This window comes from Limanda limanda, chromosome 23 (assembly GCF_963576545.1).
Source record: "Limanda limanda chromosome 23, fLimLim1.1, whole genome shotgun sequence".
In the NCBI taxonomy this organism is placed as follows: domain Eukaryota; kingdom Metazoa; phylum Chordata; class Actinopteri; order Pleuronectiformes; family Pleuronectidae; genus Limanda; species Limanda limanda.
The window spans coordinates 4,927,865-4,944,293 of record NC_083658.1 but is presented as its reverse complement, the minus strand read 5'-3'; the positions used below and the strand labels follow the sequence as shown (position 1 = coordinate 4,944,293).

At 41.2% G+C, this 16,429-nt stretch overlaps 3 protein-coding genes across 5 annotated transcripts; 2 read left to right on the top strand and 1 right to left on the bottom strand.

Annotated features, from left to right (window-relative positions):
* Positions 1-2,241: 2,241 nt before the first annotated feature.
* gemin8 (gem (nuclear organelle) associated protein 8) lies at positions 2,242-4,142 on the bottom strand. Of its 2 annotated transcripts, XM_061067067.1 has the most exons (4): positions 4,091-4,142; positions 3,889-3,939; positions 3,263-3,596; positions 2,242-3,177 (listed from the first exon to the last, which is right to left on the bottom strand). In XM_061067067.1, exons 2-4 carry the CDS (start codon positions 3,889-3,891, stop codon positions 2,918-2,920), a joined length of 597 nt encoding a protein of 198 aa, XP_060923050.1. In that variant the 5' UTR covers positions 3,892-3,939; positions 4,091-4,142; the 3' UTR covers positions 2,242-2,917. The 2 variants fall into 2 exon arrangements, with proteins under 2 accessions (XP_060923050.1, XP_060923049.1); XM_061067066.1 differs by having other exon boundaries at positions 3,889-4,133.
* A 1,534-nt stretch (positions 4,143-5,676) lies between these two features.
* Positions 5,677-7,030, top strand: LOC132996918 (uncharacterized). Of its 2 annotated transcripts, XM_061067277.1 has the most exons (5): positions 5,677-5,805; positions 5,942-6,271; positions 6,467-6,587; positions 6,703-6,739; positions 6,812-7,030. In XM_061067277.1, the coding sequence occupies exons 1-5, from the start codon at positions 5,742-5,744 to the stop codon at positions 6,920-6,922; spliced, it is 663 nt and encodes a 220-aa protein (XP_060923260.1). In that variant the 5' UTR covers positions 5,677-5,741; the 3' UTR covers positions 6,923-7,030. The 2 variants fall into 2 exon arrangements, with proteins under 2 accessions (XP_060923260.1, XP_060923262.1); XM_061067279.1 differs by having other exon boundaries at positions 6,703-7,030.
* Positions 7,031-12,893: 5,863 nt separating this feature from the next.
* Positions 12,894-16,173, top strand: LOC132996995 (uncharacterized). The gene is made up of 7 exons (XM_061067366.1): positions 12,894-13,127; positions 13,356-13,476; positions 13,592-13,628; positions 13,701-13,746; positions 14,994-15,323; positions 15,555-15,675; positions 15,791-16,173. Exons 1-7 carry the CDS (start codon positions 13,001-13,003, stop codon positions 15,870-15,872), a joined length of 864 nt encoding a protein of 287 aa, XP_060923349.1. The 5' UTR covers positions 12,894-13,000; the 3' UTR covers positions 15,873-16,173.
* The last annotated feature ends 256 nt before the right edge of the window (positions 16,174-16,429 follow it).

Here is a 16,429-nt window from a genome sequence, read left to right as displayed (position 1 = left end):
ATCGCTCTAACTCATGTCACTTGGCTCCATCCTGTCTGTTCTCCACTTCTCACCGGGCCTGAAGGCGATAAACAGATTCATTGGAAACAGATGTTGTGAATGGGAAAGAGACGGCAGAAAGATAGAGAGAGGTGTTCAGAGGCCTAATGAGATCCTAATGAATGGGGCTAGATCTGAAATCTCCATCAATAGCTGCATTAAAAAGTCAAATATATCCATGTATTGCTTTTGCATTGTGTAAACACATTGAAGAGGAATAACACATGATTATTTGTGTTTGTTCAAAACCGTCAATCAGGGGAAACATCAGCTTAAACTTATAATAATGTGATATTTATCGTGATGATTATTACGTTTTTATCACATCCACCTGGTTTCGAATCAACCTCGGCTGAAGCCTGACCCCAGATCAGCCTCTGGGGGCAGCAGCCGTTACTTCTGACAGCTTTGATACGGTGTTTACAACTAAATAAACTCAAGTCACCTTCAAGAGTTTTACTACAAGATGTTGACTTTTCATGCACGATCAACTGGTGTGATTTATATCAACATCTATCTCTGTGCACCCCCCTGATTGAATATGTGTACTACACGTAAAACTGCCTGAGATATAACCTTGGGGTTTTTACGCCCTGGCCTCACACTGTGGCCTTGGTCATGTTTCTCAATGTGATCCAGTCCTGACCAGGGTCAAACGGTGGAATTAACTGTGGACCGTTTTTTTGGAAATATATGACATCTCATTCCTCCTCTTAAATCTCGGTGACACTACCTGTTTGAGTAGAGCTTAGAATTTATTTTTCCCTTCACTTCCTGCCTCCTCCTCCTCCTCCTCCTCCTCCTCCTCCTCCTCCTCCTCCTCCATATGTAAAACACCTTAGGGAAAAGTTGCACTTAAGTCATGCTGGATTTTTCAGCCCCTCATCACTTGTCTCTTGTCTTTAATCAAACCATAAAACATGTCTTCACCTCAGATTTCAATGATTTACATTATGGGGTCTTGCTCTTTGTCCCCATAAGGAAGACAAGTCCCCACATTGTGACTGTTTAATCAGATTTAAGTCCCCACAACATGAGTTTTACTTGGACCACACACACACACACGCACTAAGCAGCTGCAATGCACAGATCTACATGCATTTTCTTTTCCGTGGACACAGACATGGAATTTACTAATGATTTAAACAAATGTTTCCTCTCCCTCTCAGTTTTCCTTCTCGTGATGATGTTCATTGGCAAAATGATGTGAGAACTCCGGGGTGAAACTCAGGACTGAGTCTGAGGCTCGAGACTGATCAGCAGCAGACGTGCAAGTCGGGACTCGAACCCCCGGGCACTCACACAACCAGAGGAGACAGCAACCCAAACCAGAGCAGATACAGTGAACAGGAGAATCCCTGTGTTTCTGCACCGCTGCTGAAAGAAGAAGTGAGACGGAGAGGGAGGAGAAGTGCAGAGGAAACGTTCACCTACCCATTGTTCAGCTGCTGTGGTGGAAACTGAACCCGGGAGAAGAAGAAGTGGTAAGAAGTACCAGATGATGTCCACAGGTTGTTGGAGGGGGTGGGCCCTGTTTCCCAAAGGGGGGCGGGACCATGAGTGGATCATTAGTCCCAACAGCCCTCAAATACACAGAGTATCTATTACACTGCAAAAAACAAGCTTTATTAACTTATTTCTACATTCATTCTATACATTAAATGTGCCTAAATACCAAATACACTTGGTCCTAGTAGGAAAACGTACTGAGGTTGTTACCCAAGGGATCAGTCAAACTGAAACTGCCCTGGCCTGATATGAATGTGAACATGTAGATAAAAGAGAGAGGATAACAAATCCTTTCAAACATCCTGCGGCTCCGTCCGGCGTTTTCTTTTTCAAGGATGCAGATTGTAAAAGCTTCTGTTTTGTCTTTGCATAAAAGATAAAGCCCGTGGATCTGTGAGCACTTCTTTGAGTTTGGCCCATTTTCACATTCACACGCAGCGACGAGGTCAGAAGGGCGGCGACCTCGGAGGAACACGTGCGTCACAGTGTGTCCTCTGTGTGCGCTCGGACACACGCTGCACTCGCACATCAGCAAGACACAACGGGAAAGAGAAGCTGAACCGTGTCAGACGCCTGCGAGAAATGCTTCTGCAAAGGGATAAAGCTGGATGAGGTGTTTTATGGCGGTGATGTAATCAGGAGTCCACAGAGGAAACGGAGAAATCAGGACAGACAAAGCTGGTTTTATCCGGACAAATACCACTTTATTATAAACAGAATTCATTCAACAAAAATTGTGCCGGGCGGAGGAAACACCGGAGAGACTTGTCCACATCCCTCCTGATAAACCACACAACAACGCTTTTAACCCGATGAAATGTCAGAGTCTGAGCCGCACAGTTTAGAAGGAAACAACCAAATCAGAGGCAGCGATGCAGGACGTGAACGGGGGGGTGGGGTGGAGGGGGAGTGGCTTCTGTGCTTTAACTGAGTTGACAGGCACAAGAGGAGCTGCTGCAGCGTGAAGCCTCACCGAGCTGCAGGGGGAACAAAACCAGATTAGAAAGAAACACGCAGGCACGTGGTGTTTGAATGTGTTCACGTTACCTGCGGGGGGGGGCTACACTGTACCTCTGACCCTCAGCCAATGACAAGGCGGCTTCTGCCCTTAAAAAAATCAAACATGAGTCCCGCGTCACAGCCGTGTGTTTCCGTCGGGGGGGCAGCAGCTGACAGCTCAGTGACGCTCCACTAATTCATGCAACTTTTAAAGGGCTTAAAATAACTTGCATCCCTCGGCCGAACCCAAACCGCTGCTTCCTCATCCGCGGCTCCGCCAGCCAACAATCCGTTTCACGCCCACGCCGCAGCGTCCGTGAGACGACAACCTCGCCGGACCCTCTGCGGCCCCTTCGCTGCCCGCGGGACGTCACAGCTTCAGCGGGATGACGGGCCAGTACTTGGGCTGCTTGACGTCGCAGTTCCTGTCGAAGGAGAGCTGCATGGCCGCCTCCATGGCCTGGATCTTGGGCGCGTCCTCGCCGTACAGCTTCTTCATCTCGGCGCCGCGTCTCTCGCCGGGCCGCTCGTGGGGGGGGGGCGCCGTGCTTCGCCAGGAGGGGGCGCGCAGGTCCCGGTCGGCCGGCACGTAGCTGTCCTGCTCCTCGGCCTCCAGCTGCTGCTGCTTCTCTGGAGGAGCAGAAATGTTTTTCGGTCACGTGTCTAAAACTTGTATTTATGATTACGAAATAAAAGCAATCTCTCGTCCTCTTACTCAGCTCCTCCCTGTGTCTCTCCGTCTGGGCGAAGTACTGCCGCAGCTCCTCGCTGATCTCCATGTTGCTGACGTCACACTCGATCTCGCTGTCCGAGCTGCTCTCCTCCTCCCGGGCGCTCTCCTTCCCGTGCCAGTCCGCGTAGCGCTGGTGGCGCCGGCGGCTGCTGGGAGGCGGCTCCTGGCCGTGGGCGTGGCCGGGCCCGTAGCCGGCCTCCAGGGCCTTTCTGTAGGCCCGCCGGTGCTTCTGGTTCCAGGACATGGCCTGGTGGTAGTGCTGCCAGTAGCGGCTGTAGACTGGACTGGAGAACCAGTTCATCACCATGCTGACGTCCTGGTGGAGAAGACAAAGATCAGAGGACAGGATTCAGCTTCTAAGTTCCTTATTGATCTGTGCACCTCTAAACGCTTCTATGGCTCTTAAGCTATTCCTTATTTACTTATTGTATTTATTTAATCTTTTAAAGCACATTGAGCTGCATTCTACATAGAAAAGATGACATTTAAATACATGTTATTCCTTAGAGGGATGCTAAATAACTTTAAAACTATATAAACACGCCCTAAGCAGCTTTATTGTATGATATGCCCAAGCTGAAGACTCCATTTCCCAGAATTCAACTCACCATGTCTGGAGCTCCTCCTGCTAACGGTGCTAACGATTAGCCAACGGTAGCCTGCAATGAAAGGACAGAAGAGCTAGCACCAACTAGCATGAGCTAGCTAGCATCAGGCTAACTCCGCGTTTCAACAACGTGAAGGCGACGCAACGCTGCGTGAATAACAGTGAGTATAAATAGTTAACGCGTGTTATTTACACACGTTTACCTCAGTGACGTCTGCTCTGATCGAGCTGCTTCCGCACACACAATCTCCCAGAATCCTTTGAGCCCCAGCGACAGCAATACCGGCTGTGTGGCGCCCCCTAGTGAGCACAGAGCGAACATGCAGGGTTTTAATATTCAATGTCACATTTCAAGCTTCGGGATTTAGGTGAAAGGATTAAAATGTGAAAATTAAATATCAAATAATTCAGTGATCTTTGTTTTACCCTAAAATGGGCCGTTTATATTTATATACCTTTTGTTTATATCCGGAGCAGCTCCTCTCTGCAACCTCACCACTAGATGTCGCTAGATTCTACACACAATTATCAAACGACAGAATGTGCGTCATGAACAGAATGATCATCTTCTCACAAGACTTTGCATTTACAATATATACTTGTACATTATTTTTTCATATTTAATCAATTCACAGCGGCAAACAATTTATTTGTATTTATTAGAGTAAAAAGCATTGTTATTATCAATAAAGTGATATTAATGGCACAAGACAAACAACAACATAAAGGAAAAAAACAAGTAGTATTATCAAGTAAGTGCTCTACAAATAAGGCTTATATTTATTATTATTGTGTAAAATAAGGTGAATTTAAATAAAATAAAGCAGCAGAAATGATCTCAAAGTTCTGGTTATGATACAGTTAATGTTTATCTACGTCTTCTCTCATTTTCTGAGACAGAAATGATGTATTTATATGTTAGGGCCAAACCTTTGCATGTACATGTAGATGTTTGCATTAGTCGACACACACACTGAAACCTAATGTGAGCAGGCGAGCAGATATCTGACTGTGATATTTTGGGGAGCAGGTGTGAAGCGGAACAATGGGCCAGAGTGTTTGAGTGCGCTGACTCATGTTTGATTCCATATCTGGGTCACGCTTCAGCTCCGGGCTTCAGAGCTTTCAGAGGAAAAGACAGATGTGCCTTTTCAAAGTGTGTGTTGTTTGCATGTAGATTTTACTAGACCTATTCTTATCTAAATTTGTTCTGCCTTATTATATATTTAATATATTCAAGCCTCCACAACCATATATTTATATTTGGTTAATAATGATTAAGTTAATTAATAGAATCAATTGTAAAGTCACATTTATATTATAGTAGTAATCAGCCCGTGGCTCCAGGATCCTGCTCTGCTCTGATCATCAAACACCTGAAACACATTCAAAAGCCTTGTTCTCACACGTTCTTGTGAACGCAACATCTCAGGAACACCTCAAGGGGATTTCTGCCAATTTGGTACAAACGTTCACTTGGACATTAAGATGAACTGATAGATTTAGGTGGTCAAAGGTCAAAGGTCATGACGGCTTCATACAACGTGTGTTTTACCTCCTGAGCACGAGATCTCACTTCGGAGCTTCGACATTTAACCTCAAGGCAGTAATTCTACTTCTAATGTTGTCCTTCACATGAAGGTATAAATGAAGACGGTTTGTATATATATATATTTTTTCATCACTTTCTCATGCGGTCTGTGTTCATTCTTTATATACAGTCTATGATGGTAACAGAAGCCCACTTCCTGTTTGGACGCCCTAACTCTCTCTTCTGTGTTGGAGGTTGAGGTCTGGTGCTGCAGATTCATACACGAGGCTGAGTTCTGGTGCATAAGTGTCTTGACCAGTAAGATGCATGGACTGAAACTATGGTTTGCTCTGCTTCTGTCGCTGATCTTCTGTGTTGAGAGCCAAGGTATCGTACAGAAACTACTACTTACAGCGTACAACTTACAGGAGACTTACTGTTCTCTGTTTATCCTTCTTTCTATGATAAGTGGAATATGTGGAAAGTGTTTATTTAATTCACTAATGCATGTTTTATCTTTCAGGTTCTAGCTCAGTGCCTCTGCAACATGTAAATACCACCGGGAAAGAACCGTACTTCGCTCCAGTCTGCGGAAATACAACCGAGGGTTTCATCATATTTCTACAATGCACCATCATAACAGAGAGAAACAGCGGATCACAGTGTGAACTTTTGTATTATCATGGAAAGGACTTTGAGAACAGATGTGACTCCAGGTTCAGATTAATGACGGAGAATCAGACTTTGTTCCTTCATCTGAGCAGCTTGACTCCAGAGGATGAGGTGATCGTCACCTGTGAGTGTTCAAGTCTTGATGGAACATTTCTTCTGCGTCTCAATGTCACTGTGGAAGGTGAGTGAATGTTTAATGTGTAATGACCTGTTTACGTCTGTAAAGTTAAAAAACACAATCCAGAAATCTTGGTGTTGTCATGGATTAATGACCTTAAGAACATAACAAGGTTTAAAAGATTTGTCTCAACAGGATTTGAAATAATAATAATATGTATATATATGATGCTTATCTGACCATGTTTTTTCTATGCAGAGGAGGCAATCGCCAGCATCTTGTCTGAAGAGCTAATTCCTTATGTTGTAATCGGTGTAATTCTCTTCATGGTTACATCTGGAGCGATCCTGGGACTTATCTGCAGAAACACTTACAACGGGTAAGAGACTAATATGGTGCTGATGGAGAATAAAGTGTAGTTGTTTTAAAATAATCACATGATTTTATAATAATATGATCAGAACCTAATGAGATGTTTGTCGTTCACTCCACAGACGACAACAGGAAGCCACCAGCGGTCGTCCAGACGTGGTACTGAGCACCAAAACCTTTGTTTCTTATCAAATAATCCAATAACAAAATGACCGGGTGTTGCTCAACAAGGAACCAGGAGACATTGAGCCATACAGCACCTTCACCCAGAGAGAGAGGGGACTTTATTCTGTTGTTAAAATATCCAGATTTAATTCATATTACATTTCAAGAAAGAAATAATTCACGTGTGTTTGCAGGAGATGAAACAGATTCAGGGACAGTTCTGTAGCATCTTCCTCCATGTGATGCTTGTTTTCATGTTGATGTAACAAACTTAACTTTGGGCTTTAATCATTTAACTCAAACTTGATTGTTTCGCTTGTGTTTTATTCACTTTGAGTTTAATGTTTTTGTTTTTAAAATAGTAAAACTGTGAATAGATGAGTGAACCAATAAACTCTTGTTCTCTTGTTGTCTTGTTCTCTCTCTCTCTCTCTCTCTCTCTCTCTCTCTCTCTCTCTCTCTCTCTCTCCCTCTCGCTCGCTCTCTCTCTCTTTATATTATATATATACATCATTTAGGAGCCTGCATATATTCAAGAGACTAACACATAGGACAGTTGAGTCAATTACACCATCAGCATCTTTAGCTAATTTAGCTTTTCCTTGACTGGAAGAATCTCGATGAATGCCACCGTTTCTATCAATAATTCAGTACTTGACTTTAATCATGTGACTGTTTGGGTTCAATCGGAGAACCTGACCTCAGAAAGAGAAGCCTTTATTTACTTGAACGTGTTTTGCAGTTATTGTGGAAGGTGAGTTTGTCTGTGCATGTTTCACTTCCGCTGAATCAGAAGAGATGTAAATAACACACTAGCCCACTACAGCACTGAAGTGTTAAAGTACTGACTTCCACTTCAGTGTCAGTAGAACAGAAGAAATAGTTTCATGCAGCCCGTGGCTCCAGGATCCTGCTCTGCTCTGATCATCAAACACCTGAAACACTTTCAAAAGCCTTGTTCTCACACGTTCTTGTGAACGCAACATCTCAGGAACACCTCCAGGGGATTTCTGCCAGTTTTGTACAAACGTTCACGTGGACATTAAGATGAACTGATTAGATTTAGGTGGTCAAAGGTAAAAAGGTCATGGCAGCTTCATACAACGTGTTTTTTACCTCCTGAGCACGAGATCTCACTTCGGTGCTTCGGCATTCAACCTCAAGGCAGTAATTCTACTTCTAATGTTGTCCTTCACATGAAGGTTTAAATGATTGTTGGTATATATATTTTTGTTTTCATCACTTTCTCATGCGGTCTGTGTTCATTCTTTATATACAGTCTTTATATACAGTCTATGATGGTAACACAAGCCCACCCTCTGTTTGGACGCCCTAACTCTCTCCTCTGTGTGAGACTTTGAGGTCTTGTGCTTCAGAGCCGTGCACGAGGCTGAGCTCTGGTGCACAAGTGTCTTGACCAGAAAGATGCATGGACTGAAACTGTGGTTTGCTCTGCTTCTGTCGCTGATCTTCTGTGTTGAGAGCAAAGGTATCGTACAGAAACGACTTCTTACAGCGTACAACTTACAGGAGACTGTTCTCTGTTGATCCTTCTTTCTTTGATAAGTGGAATATGTGGAAAGTGTTTATTTAATTCACTGATGCATGTTTTAATCTTTCAGGTGCTACTTCAGTGGCTCTGCAAGATGTGAAAACCATCGGGAAAGAACCGTACGTCGCTCCCCTGTGCGGAAGTACAACCAAGGCTAGCATCGCATTTGTACAGTGCAACATCATAACAGAGAGAAACAGCGGATCCCCGTGTGAACTGGTGTATCTTCATGGAAAGGGCTTTGAGAACAGATGTGACTCCAGGTTCAGATTAATGACGGAGAATCAGACTGTGTTCCTTCATCTGAGCAGCTTGACTCCAGAGGACGAGGTGAACGTCACATGTCACTGTTCAGGTTTTGATGGAACATTTTACCTGCGTCTCAATGTCACTGTGGAAGGTGAGTGAATGTTTAATGTGTAATGACCTGTTTACGTCTGTAAAGTTAAAAACCACAAAACACAATCCAGAAATTTTGGTGTTGTCATGGATTTATTAGAGATTATTAGCACCTTAAGAACATAACAAGGTTTAAAACATTTGTATATATATATATATGATGCTTATTTGACATTGTTTTTTCTATGCAGAGGAGGCAATCACAAGCAGCTCGTCTGAAGAGCTTATTCCTTATGTTGTAATCGGTGTAATTCTCTTCATTGTTACATCTGGAGCGATCCTGGGACTTATCTGCAGAAACACTTGCAACGGGTAAGAGACTAATATGGTGCTGATGGAGAATAAAGTGTAATTGTTTTATAATAATCACTTGACTTTATTATAATATGATCAGAACCTAATGAGATGTTTGTTGTTCACTCCACAGACGACAACAGGAAGCCACCACCGGTCGTTCAGCCATGGTACTGAGCAGCAAAACATTTGTTTCTTATCAATTAATACAATAACTTCAAACTTAATTGTTTCCCTTATGTTGTATACGCCTTGAGTTTCATATTTTGTGTTTAAAATAGTAAAACTGAATAAATGAGTGAACCAATGAACTCTTGTTCTCTTATTGTCTCTCTCTCTCTCTCTCTCTCTCTCTCTCTCTCTCTCTCTCTCTCTCTCTCTCTATATATATATATATATATATATATATATATATATATATATATATATATATATATGCATAATTTAGGAGCCTGCATAGATTCAAGAGATTGACACACAGGACAGTTGAGTCAATTCCACAATCAGCATCTTTAGCTAATTTAGATTTTCATCGACTTGAAGAATTTCGATGAATGCCAACGTTTCTATTAATAATTCAGAAATTGACTTTAATCATGTGACTGTTTGGGTTCAATCGTGGAACCTGACCTCAGAAAGAGAAGCAGTGCTGCTGATGGATTTTGCAACAAATCCTTATCATGCTTGTATCTCATGACTGTGATGTCCCAACATCCTTTATATTCTTGAATGTGTTTTGCAGTTATTGTGGAAGGTGAGTTTGTCTGTGCATGTTTCACTTCCGTTGAATCAGAAGAGATATAAACAACACACTAGCCCGCCACAGCACTGAGGTATTAAAGTACTTACATCCACTTTAAGATGAACTGATTAGATTTAGGTGGTCAAAGGTCAAAGGTCATGGCAGCTTCATTCAACGTGTTTTTTGCCTCCTGAGCACGAGATCTCACTTCGGTGCTTCGGCATTCAACCTCAAGGCAGAAATTCTACTTCTAATGTTGTCCTTCACATGAAGGTATAAATGAAGACGGTATGTATATATTTTTTTTTTCATCACTTTCTCATGCGGTCTGTGTTCATTCTTTATATACAGTCTTTATATACAGTCTATGATGGTAACACAAGCCCACCCTCTGTTTGGATGCCCTAACTCTCCCCTCTGTGTGAGAGGTTGAGGTCTGGTGCCGCAGAGCCATGCACAAGGCTGCGCTCTGGTGCATAAGTGTCTTGACCAGAAAGATGCATGGACTGAAACTGTGGTTTGCTCTGCTTCTGTCGCTGATCTTCTGTGTTGAGAGCAAAGGTATCGTACAGAAACTACTTCTTACAGCGTACAACTTACAGGACACTGTTCTCTGTTCATCCTTCTTTATTTGATAAGTGGAATATGTGGAAAGTGTTTATTTAATTCACAAGTGCATGTTTTAATCTTTCAGGTGCTGCTTCAGTGCCTCTGCAACATGTGAAAACCACCGGGAAAGAACCGTACGTCGCTCCAGTGTGCGGAAGTACAACCAAGGCTAGCATCGTATTTGTAAAGTGCATCATCATAACAGAGAGACACAGCGGATCACAGTGTCAACTGGTGTATCATCATGGAAAGGACTTTGAGAACAGATGTGACTCCAGGTTCAGATTAATGATGGAGAATCAGACTTTGTTCCTTCATCTGAGCAGCTTGACCCCAGAGGACGAGGTGAACGTCACCTGTGAGTGTTCAGGTTTTGATGGAACATTTCTTCTGTGTCTCAATGTCACTGTGGAAGGTGAGTGAATGTTAAATGTGTAATGACCTGTTTATGTTTGTAAAGTTAAAAAACACAAAACACAATCCAGAAATCTTGGTGTTGTCATGGATTAATGACCTTAAGAACATAACAAGGTTTAATCGATTTGTCTCAACAGGATTTGAAATAATAATAATAATATATATATATATATATATATATATATATATATAATATATATATATATGATGCTTATCTGACCATGTTTTTTCTATGCAGAGGAGGCAATCGCCAGCATCTCGTCTGAAGAGTTTATTCCTTATGTTGTAATCGGTGTAATTCTCTTCATGGTTACATCTGGAGCGATCCTGGGACTTATCTGCAGAAACACTTGCAACGGGTAAGAGACTAATATGGTGCTGATGGAGAATTTTGTGATTCGTTTTGTAATAATCATATGATTTTATAATAATATGATCAGAACCTAATGAGATGTGTGTCGTTCACTCCACAGACGACAACAGGAAGCCACCACCGGTCGTTCAGACGTGGTACTGAGCACCAAAACCTTTGTTTCTTATCAATTAATCCAATAACAAAATGAAAACCTCTTTCTAACCGTGTGTTGCTCCACAAGAACCAGGAGACATTGAGCCATACAGCACCTTCACTCAGAGAGAGAGTGGACTTTTATTCTGTTGTTAAAATATCCAGATTGAATTCACATTACATTTCAAGAAAGAAATAATTCACGTGTGTTTGCAGGAGATGAAACAGATTCAGGGACAGTTTTGTAGCATCTTTCTCCAAGTGATGCTTGTTTTCATGTTAATGTAACAAACTTAACTTTGGGTTTTAATAGTTTTACTCAAACTTGATTGTTTCGCTTATGTTTTATTCACCTTGAGTTTCATGTTTTTGTTTTTAAAATCGTAAAACTGAATAAATGAGTGAACCAATGAACTCTTGTTCTCTTATTGTCTTGTTCTCTCTCTCTCTCTCTCTCTCTCTCTCTCTCTCTCTCTTTATATTATATATATATATATATATTTAGGAGCCTGCATAGATTCAAGAGACTGACACACAGGACAGTTTAATCAATTCCACAATCAGCATCTTTAGCTAATTTTGATTTTCCTCGACTGGAAGAATCTCGATGAATGCCACCCTTTATTTACTTGAATGTGATTTTCAGTTATTGTGGAAGGTGAGTTTGTCTGTGCATGTTTCACTTCCGTTGAATCAGAAGGGATATAAATAACACACTAGCCCACCACAGCACTGAGGTATTAAAGTACTGACTTCCACTTCAGTGTCAGTAGAACAGAAGAAATAGTTTCATGCAGCCCGTGGCTCCAGGATCCTGCTCTGCTCAGATCATCAAACACCTGAAACACTTTCAAAAGCCTTGTTCTCACACGTTCTTGTGAACGCAACATCTCAGGAACACCTCCAGGGGATTTCTGCCAATTTGGTTTAATATGTTAACTTGGACATTAAGATGAACTGATTAGATTTAGGTGGTCAAAGGTCAAAGGCCATGATGGCTTCATTCAACGTGTGTTTTACCTCCTGAGCACGAGATCTCACTTCGGTGCTTCAGCATTCAACCACAAGGCAGTAATTCTACTTCTAATGTTGTACTTCACATGAAGGTATAAATGAAGACGGTATGTATATATATATTTTGATATCATTTTCTCATGCGGTCTGTGTTCATTCTTTATATACAGTCTTTATATACAGTCTGCGATGGTAACAGAAGCCCAATTCCTGTTTGGATGCCCTAACTCTCTCCTCTGTGTGAGACTTTGAGGTCTGGTGCTGCAGATTCATACACGAGGCTGAACTCTGGTGCATAATTGTCTTGACCAGTAAGATGCATGGACTGAAACTGTGGTTTGCTCTGCTTCTGTCGCTGATCTTCTGTGTTGAGAGCCAAGGTATCGTACAGAAACTACTTCTTACAGCGTACAACTTACAGGAGACTTACTGTTCTCTGTTGATCCTTCTTTCTTTGATAAACAGAATAAGTGGAATGTGTTTATTTAATTCACGTATGCATGTTTTAATCTTTCAGGTTCTAGCTCACTGGCTTGGCAACATGTGAAAACCACCGGGAAAGAACCGTATGTCGCTCCAGTCTGCACAAATACAACCGAGGGTTTCATCATATTTGTAACATGCATCATCATAACAGAGAGAAACAGCGGATCACAGTGTAAACTGGTGTATCATCATGGAAAGGACTTTGAGAACAGATGTGACTCCAGGTTCAGATTAATGACGGAGAATCAGACTTTGTTCCTTCATCTGAGCAGCTTGACCCCAGAGGACGAGGTGAACGTCACCTGTCGGTGTACAAGTCTTGATGGAACATTTCTTTTACGTCTCAATGTCACTGTGGAAGGTGAGTGAATGTTTAATGTGTAATGACCTGTTTACGTCTGTAAAGTTAAAAACCACAAAACACAATCAAGAAATCATGATGTCACAGATTGATTACAGATTATTAGCACCTTAAGAACATAACAAGGTTTAAAAGATTTGTTTCAACAGGATTTGAATTAATAGTAATAATAATAATAATATATATACATATATATGATTCTTATCTGACGATGTTTTTTCTATGCAGAGGAGGCAATCACCAGCATCTCGTCTGAAGAGCTTATTCCTTATGTTGTAATCGGTGTAATTCTCTTCATGGTTCCATCTGGAGCGATCCTGGGACTTATCTGCAGAAACACTTGCAACGGGTAAGAGACTAATATGGTGCTGATGGAGAATAAAGTGTAATTGTTTTATAATAATCACATGATTTTATAATAATATGACCAGAACCTAATGAGATGTTTGTCGTTCACTCCACAGACGACAACAGGAAGCCACCACCGGTCGTCCAGACGTGGTACTGAGCACCAAAACCTTTGTTTCTTATCAATTAATCCAATAACAAAATGACCGGGTGTTGCTCAACAAGGAACCAGGAGACATTGAGCCATACAGCACCTTCACTCAGAGAGAGAGTGGACTTTATTCTGTTGTTAAAATATCCAGATTGAAATGAATTCATATTACATTTCAAGAAAGAAAGAATTCTTGTGTGTTTTCAGGAGATGAAACAGATTCAAGGACAGTTCTGCAGCATCTGCCTCCACGTGATGCTTGTTTTCATGTTGATGTAACAAACTTAACTTTGAGTTTTAATAGTTTTAATCAAACTTGATTGTTTCCCTTATGTTGTATACGCCTTGAGTTTCATATTTTGTGTTTAAAATAGTAAAACTGAATAAATGAGTGAACCAATGAACTCTTGTTCTCTTATTGTCTTGTTCTCTCTCTCTCTCTCTTTCTCTCTCTCTCTCTCTCTCTCTCTCTCTCTCTCTCTCTCTCTCTCTCTCTCTCTCTCTCTATATATATATATATATATATTTTATTGTATTCAAATATACCGGCTGCTATGACAACTTAATTTCCCTTCGGGGATGAATAAAGTACTCTATCTATCTATCTATCTATATACACATCATTTAGGAGGCCTTTGTCGCTCTCTTGATATTCTAGTGTCTCAGCTTCCTGTCCCCTGACGTCACAGATGCTCTCTCACCTTCCTCTGTACTGATCTCCAGCACACAGAGCTTTTCATAACCGACTACATTCAGGCAGAATCAGACGTTGTCTCGTCTCAGATGCAGTTTATGTTTCCTATTCTTTCCCCATTATAGGACTAATAAAGGAATATCTTATCTATCTAGATGTGCCTTTTCAAAGTGTGTGTTGTTTGGATGTAGATTTTACTAGATATATTCTTTTCTAAATTTGTTCTGCTTTATAATATAAAACATATATTCATATTTGGTCACTAATGATTAAGTTAATTAATAGAATCAATTGTAAAGTAATTTTTATTTTTCACAATGTCAGTAGAACAAAAGAAATAGTCTCATGCAGCCCTTTGCCCACTTCCTGTTTGGACGCCCTAACTCTCTCCTCTGTGTGAGACCTTGAGGTCTGGTGCTGCAGAGCCATGCTCGAGGCTGAACTCTGGTGCATAAGTGTCTTGACCAGTAAGATGCATGGACTGAAACTGTGGTTTGCTCTGCTTCTGTCGCTGATCTTCTGTGTTGAGAGCAAAGGTATCGTACAGAAACTATTTCTTACAGCGTACAACTTACAGGAGACTTACTGTTCTCTGTTTATCCTTCTTTCTTTGATAAGTGGAATATGTGGAAACTGTTTATTTAATTCACTGATGCATGTTTTAATCTTTCAGGTTCTAGCTCAGTGCCTCTGCAACATGTGAAAACCACCGGGAAAGAACCGTATGTCGCTCCAGTGTGCGGAAGTACAACCAAGGCTAGCATCGCATTTGTACAGTGCACCATCATAACAAAGAGAAACAGCGGATCACAGTGTCAACTGGTGTATCTTCAAGGAAAGGACTTTAATACCAGTTGTGACTCAAGGTTCAGATTAATGACGCAGAATCCGACTGTGGTCCTTCATCTGAGCAGCTTGACCCCAGAGGATGAGGTGAACGTCACCTGTCAGTGTACAAGTCTGGATGGAAAATTTCTTCTGCGTCTCAATGTCACTGTGGAAGGTGAGTGAATGTTTAATGTGTAATGACCTGTTTACGTCTGTAAAGTTAAAAACTACAAAACACAATCCAGAAATCTTGATGTTGTCACCGATTGATTACAGATTATTAGCACCTTAAGAACATAACAAGGTTTAAAAGATTTGTTTCAAAAGGATTTGAATTAATAGTAATAATAATAATAATATATATATATATATATGATTCTTTTCTGACGATGTTTTTTCTATGCAGAGGAGGCAATCACCAGCATCTCGTCTGAAGAGCTTATTCCTAATGTTGTAATCGGTGTGATTCTCATCATGGTTACATCTGGAGCGATCCTGGGACTTATCTGCAGAAACACTTGCAACGGGTAAGAGACTAATATGGTGCTGACAGAGAATAAAGTGTAATTGTTTTAAAATAATCACATGATTTTATTATATTATGATCAGAACCTAATGAGATGTTTGTCGTTCACTCCACAGACGACAACAGGAAGCCACCAGCGGTCGTCCAGACGTGGTACTGAGCACCAAAACATTTGTTTCTTATCAGTTAATCCAATAACAAAATGAAAACCTCTTTCTAACTGTGTGTTGCTCAACAAGGAACCAGGAGACATTGAGCCATACAGCACCTTCACACAGAGAGAGAGTGGACTTTATTCTGTTGTTAAAATATCCAGATTGAATTCATATCACATTTCAAGAAAGAAAGAATTCTTGTGTGTTTGCAGGAGATGAAACAGATTCAGGGACAGATCTGTAGCATCTGCCTCCACGTGATGCTTGTTTTCATGTTGATGTAACAAACTTAACTTTGAGTTTTAATAGTTTTAATCAAACTTGATTGTTTCCCTTATGTTGTATACGCCTTGAGTTTCATATTTTGTGTTTGAAATAGTAAAACTGAATAAATGAGTGAACCAATGAACTCTTTTTCTCTTATTGTCTTGTTCTCTCTCTCTCTCTCCCTCTCTCTCTCTCTCTCTCTCTCTCTCTCTCTCTCTCTCTATATATATATATATATATATATATATACATCATTTAGGAGGCCTTTGTCGCTCTTTGTCGCTCTCTTGATATTCTAGTGTCTCAGCTTCCTGTCCCCTGACGTCACAGATG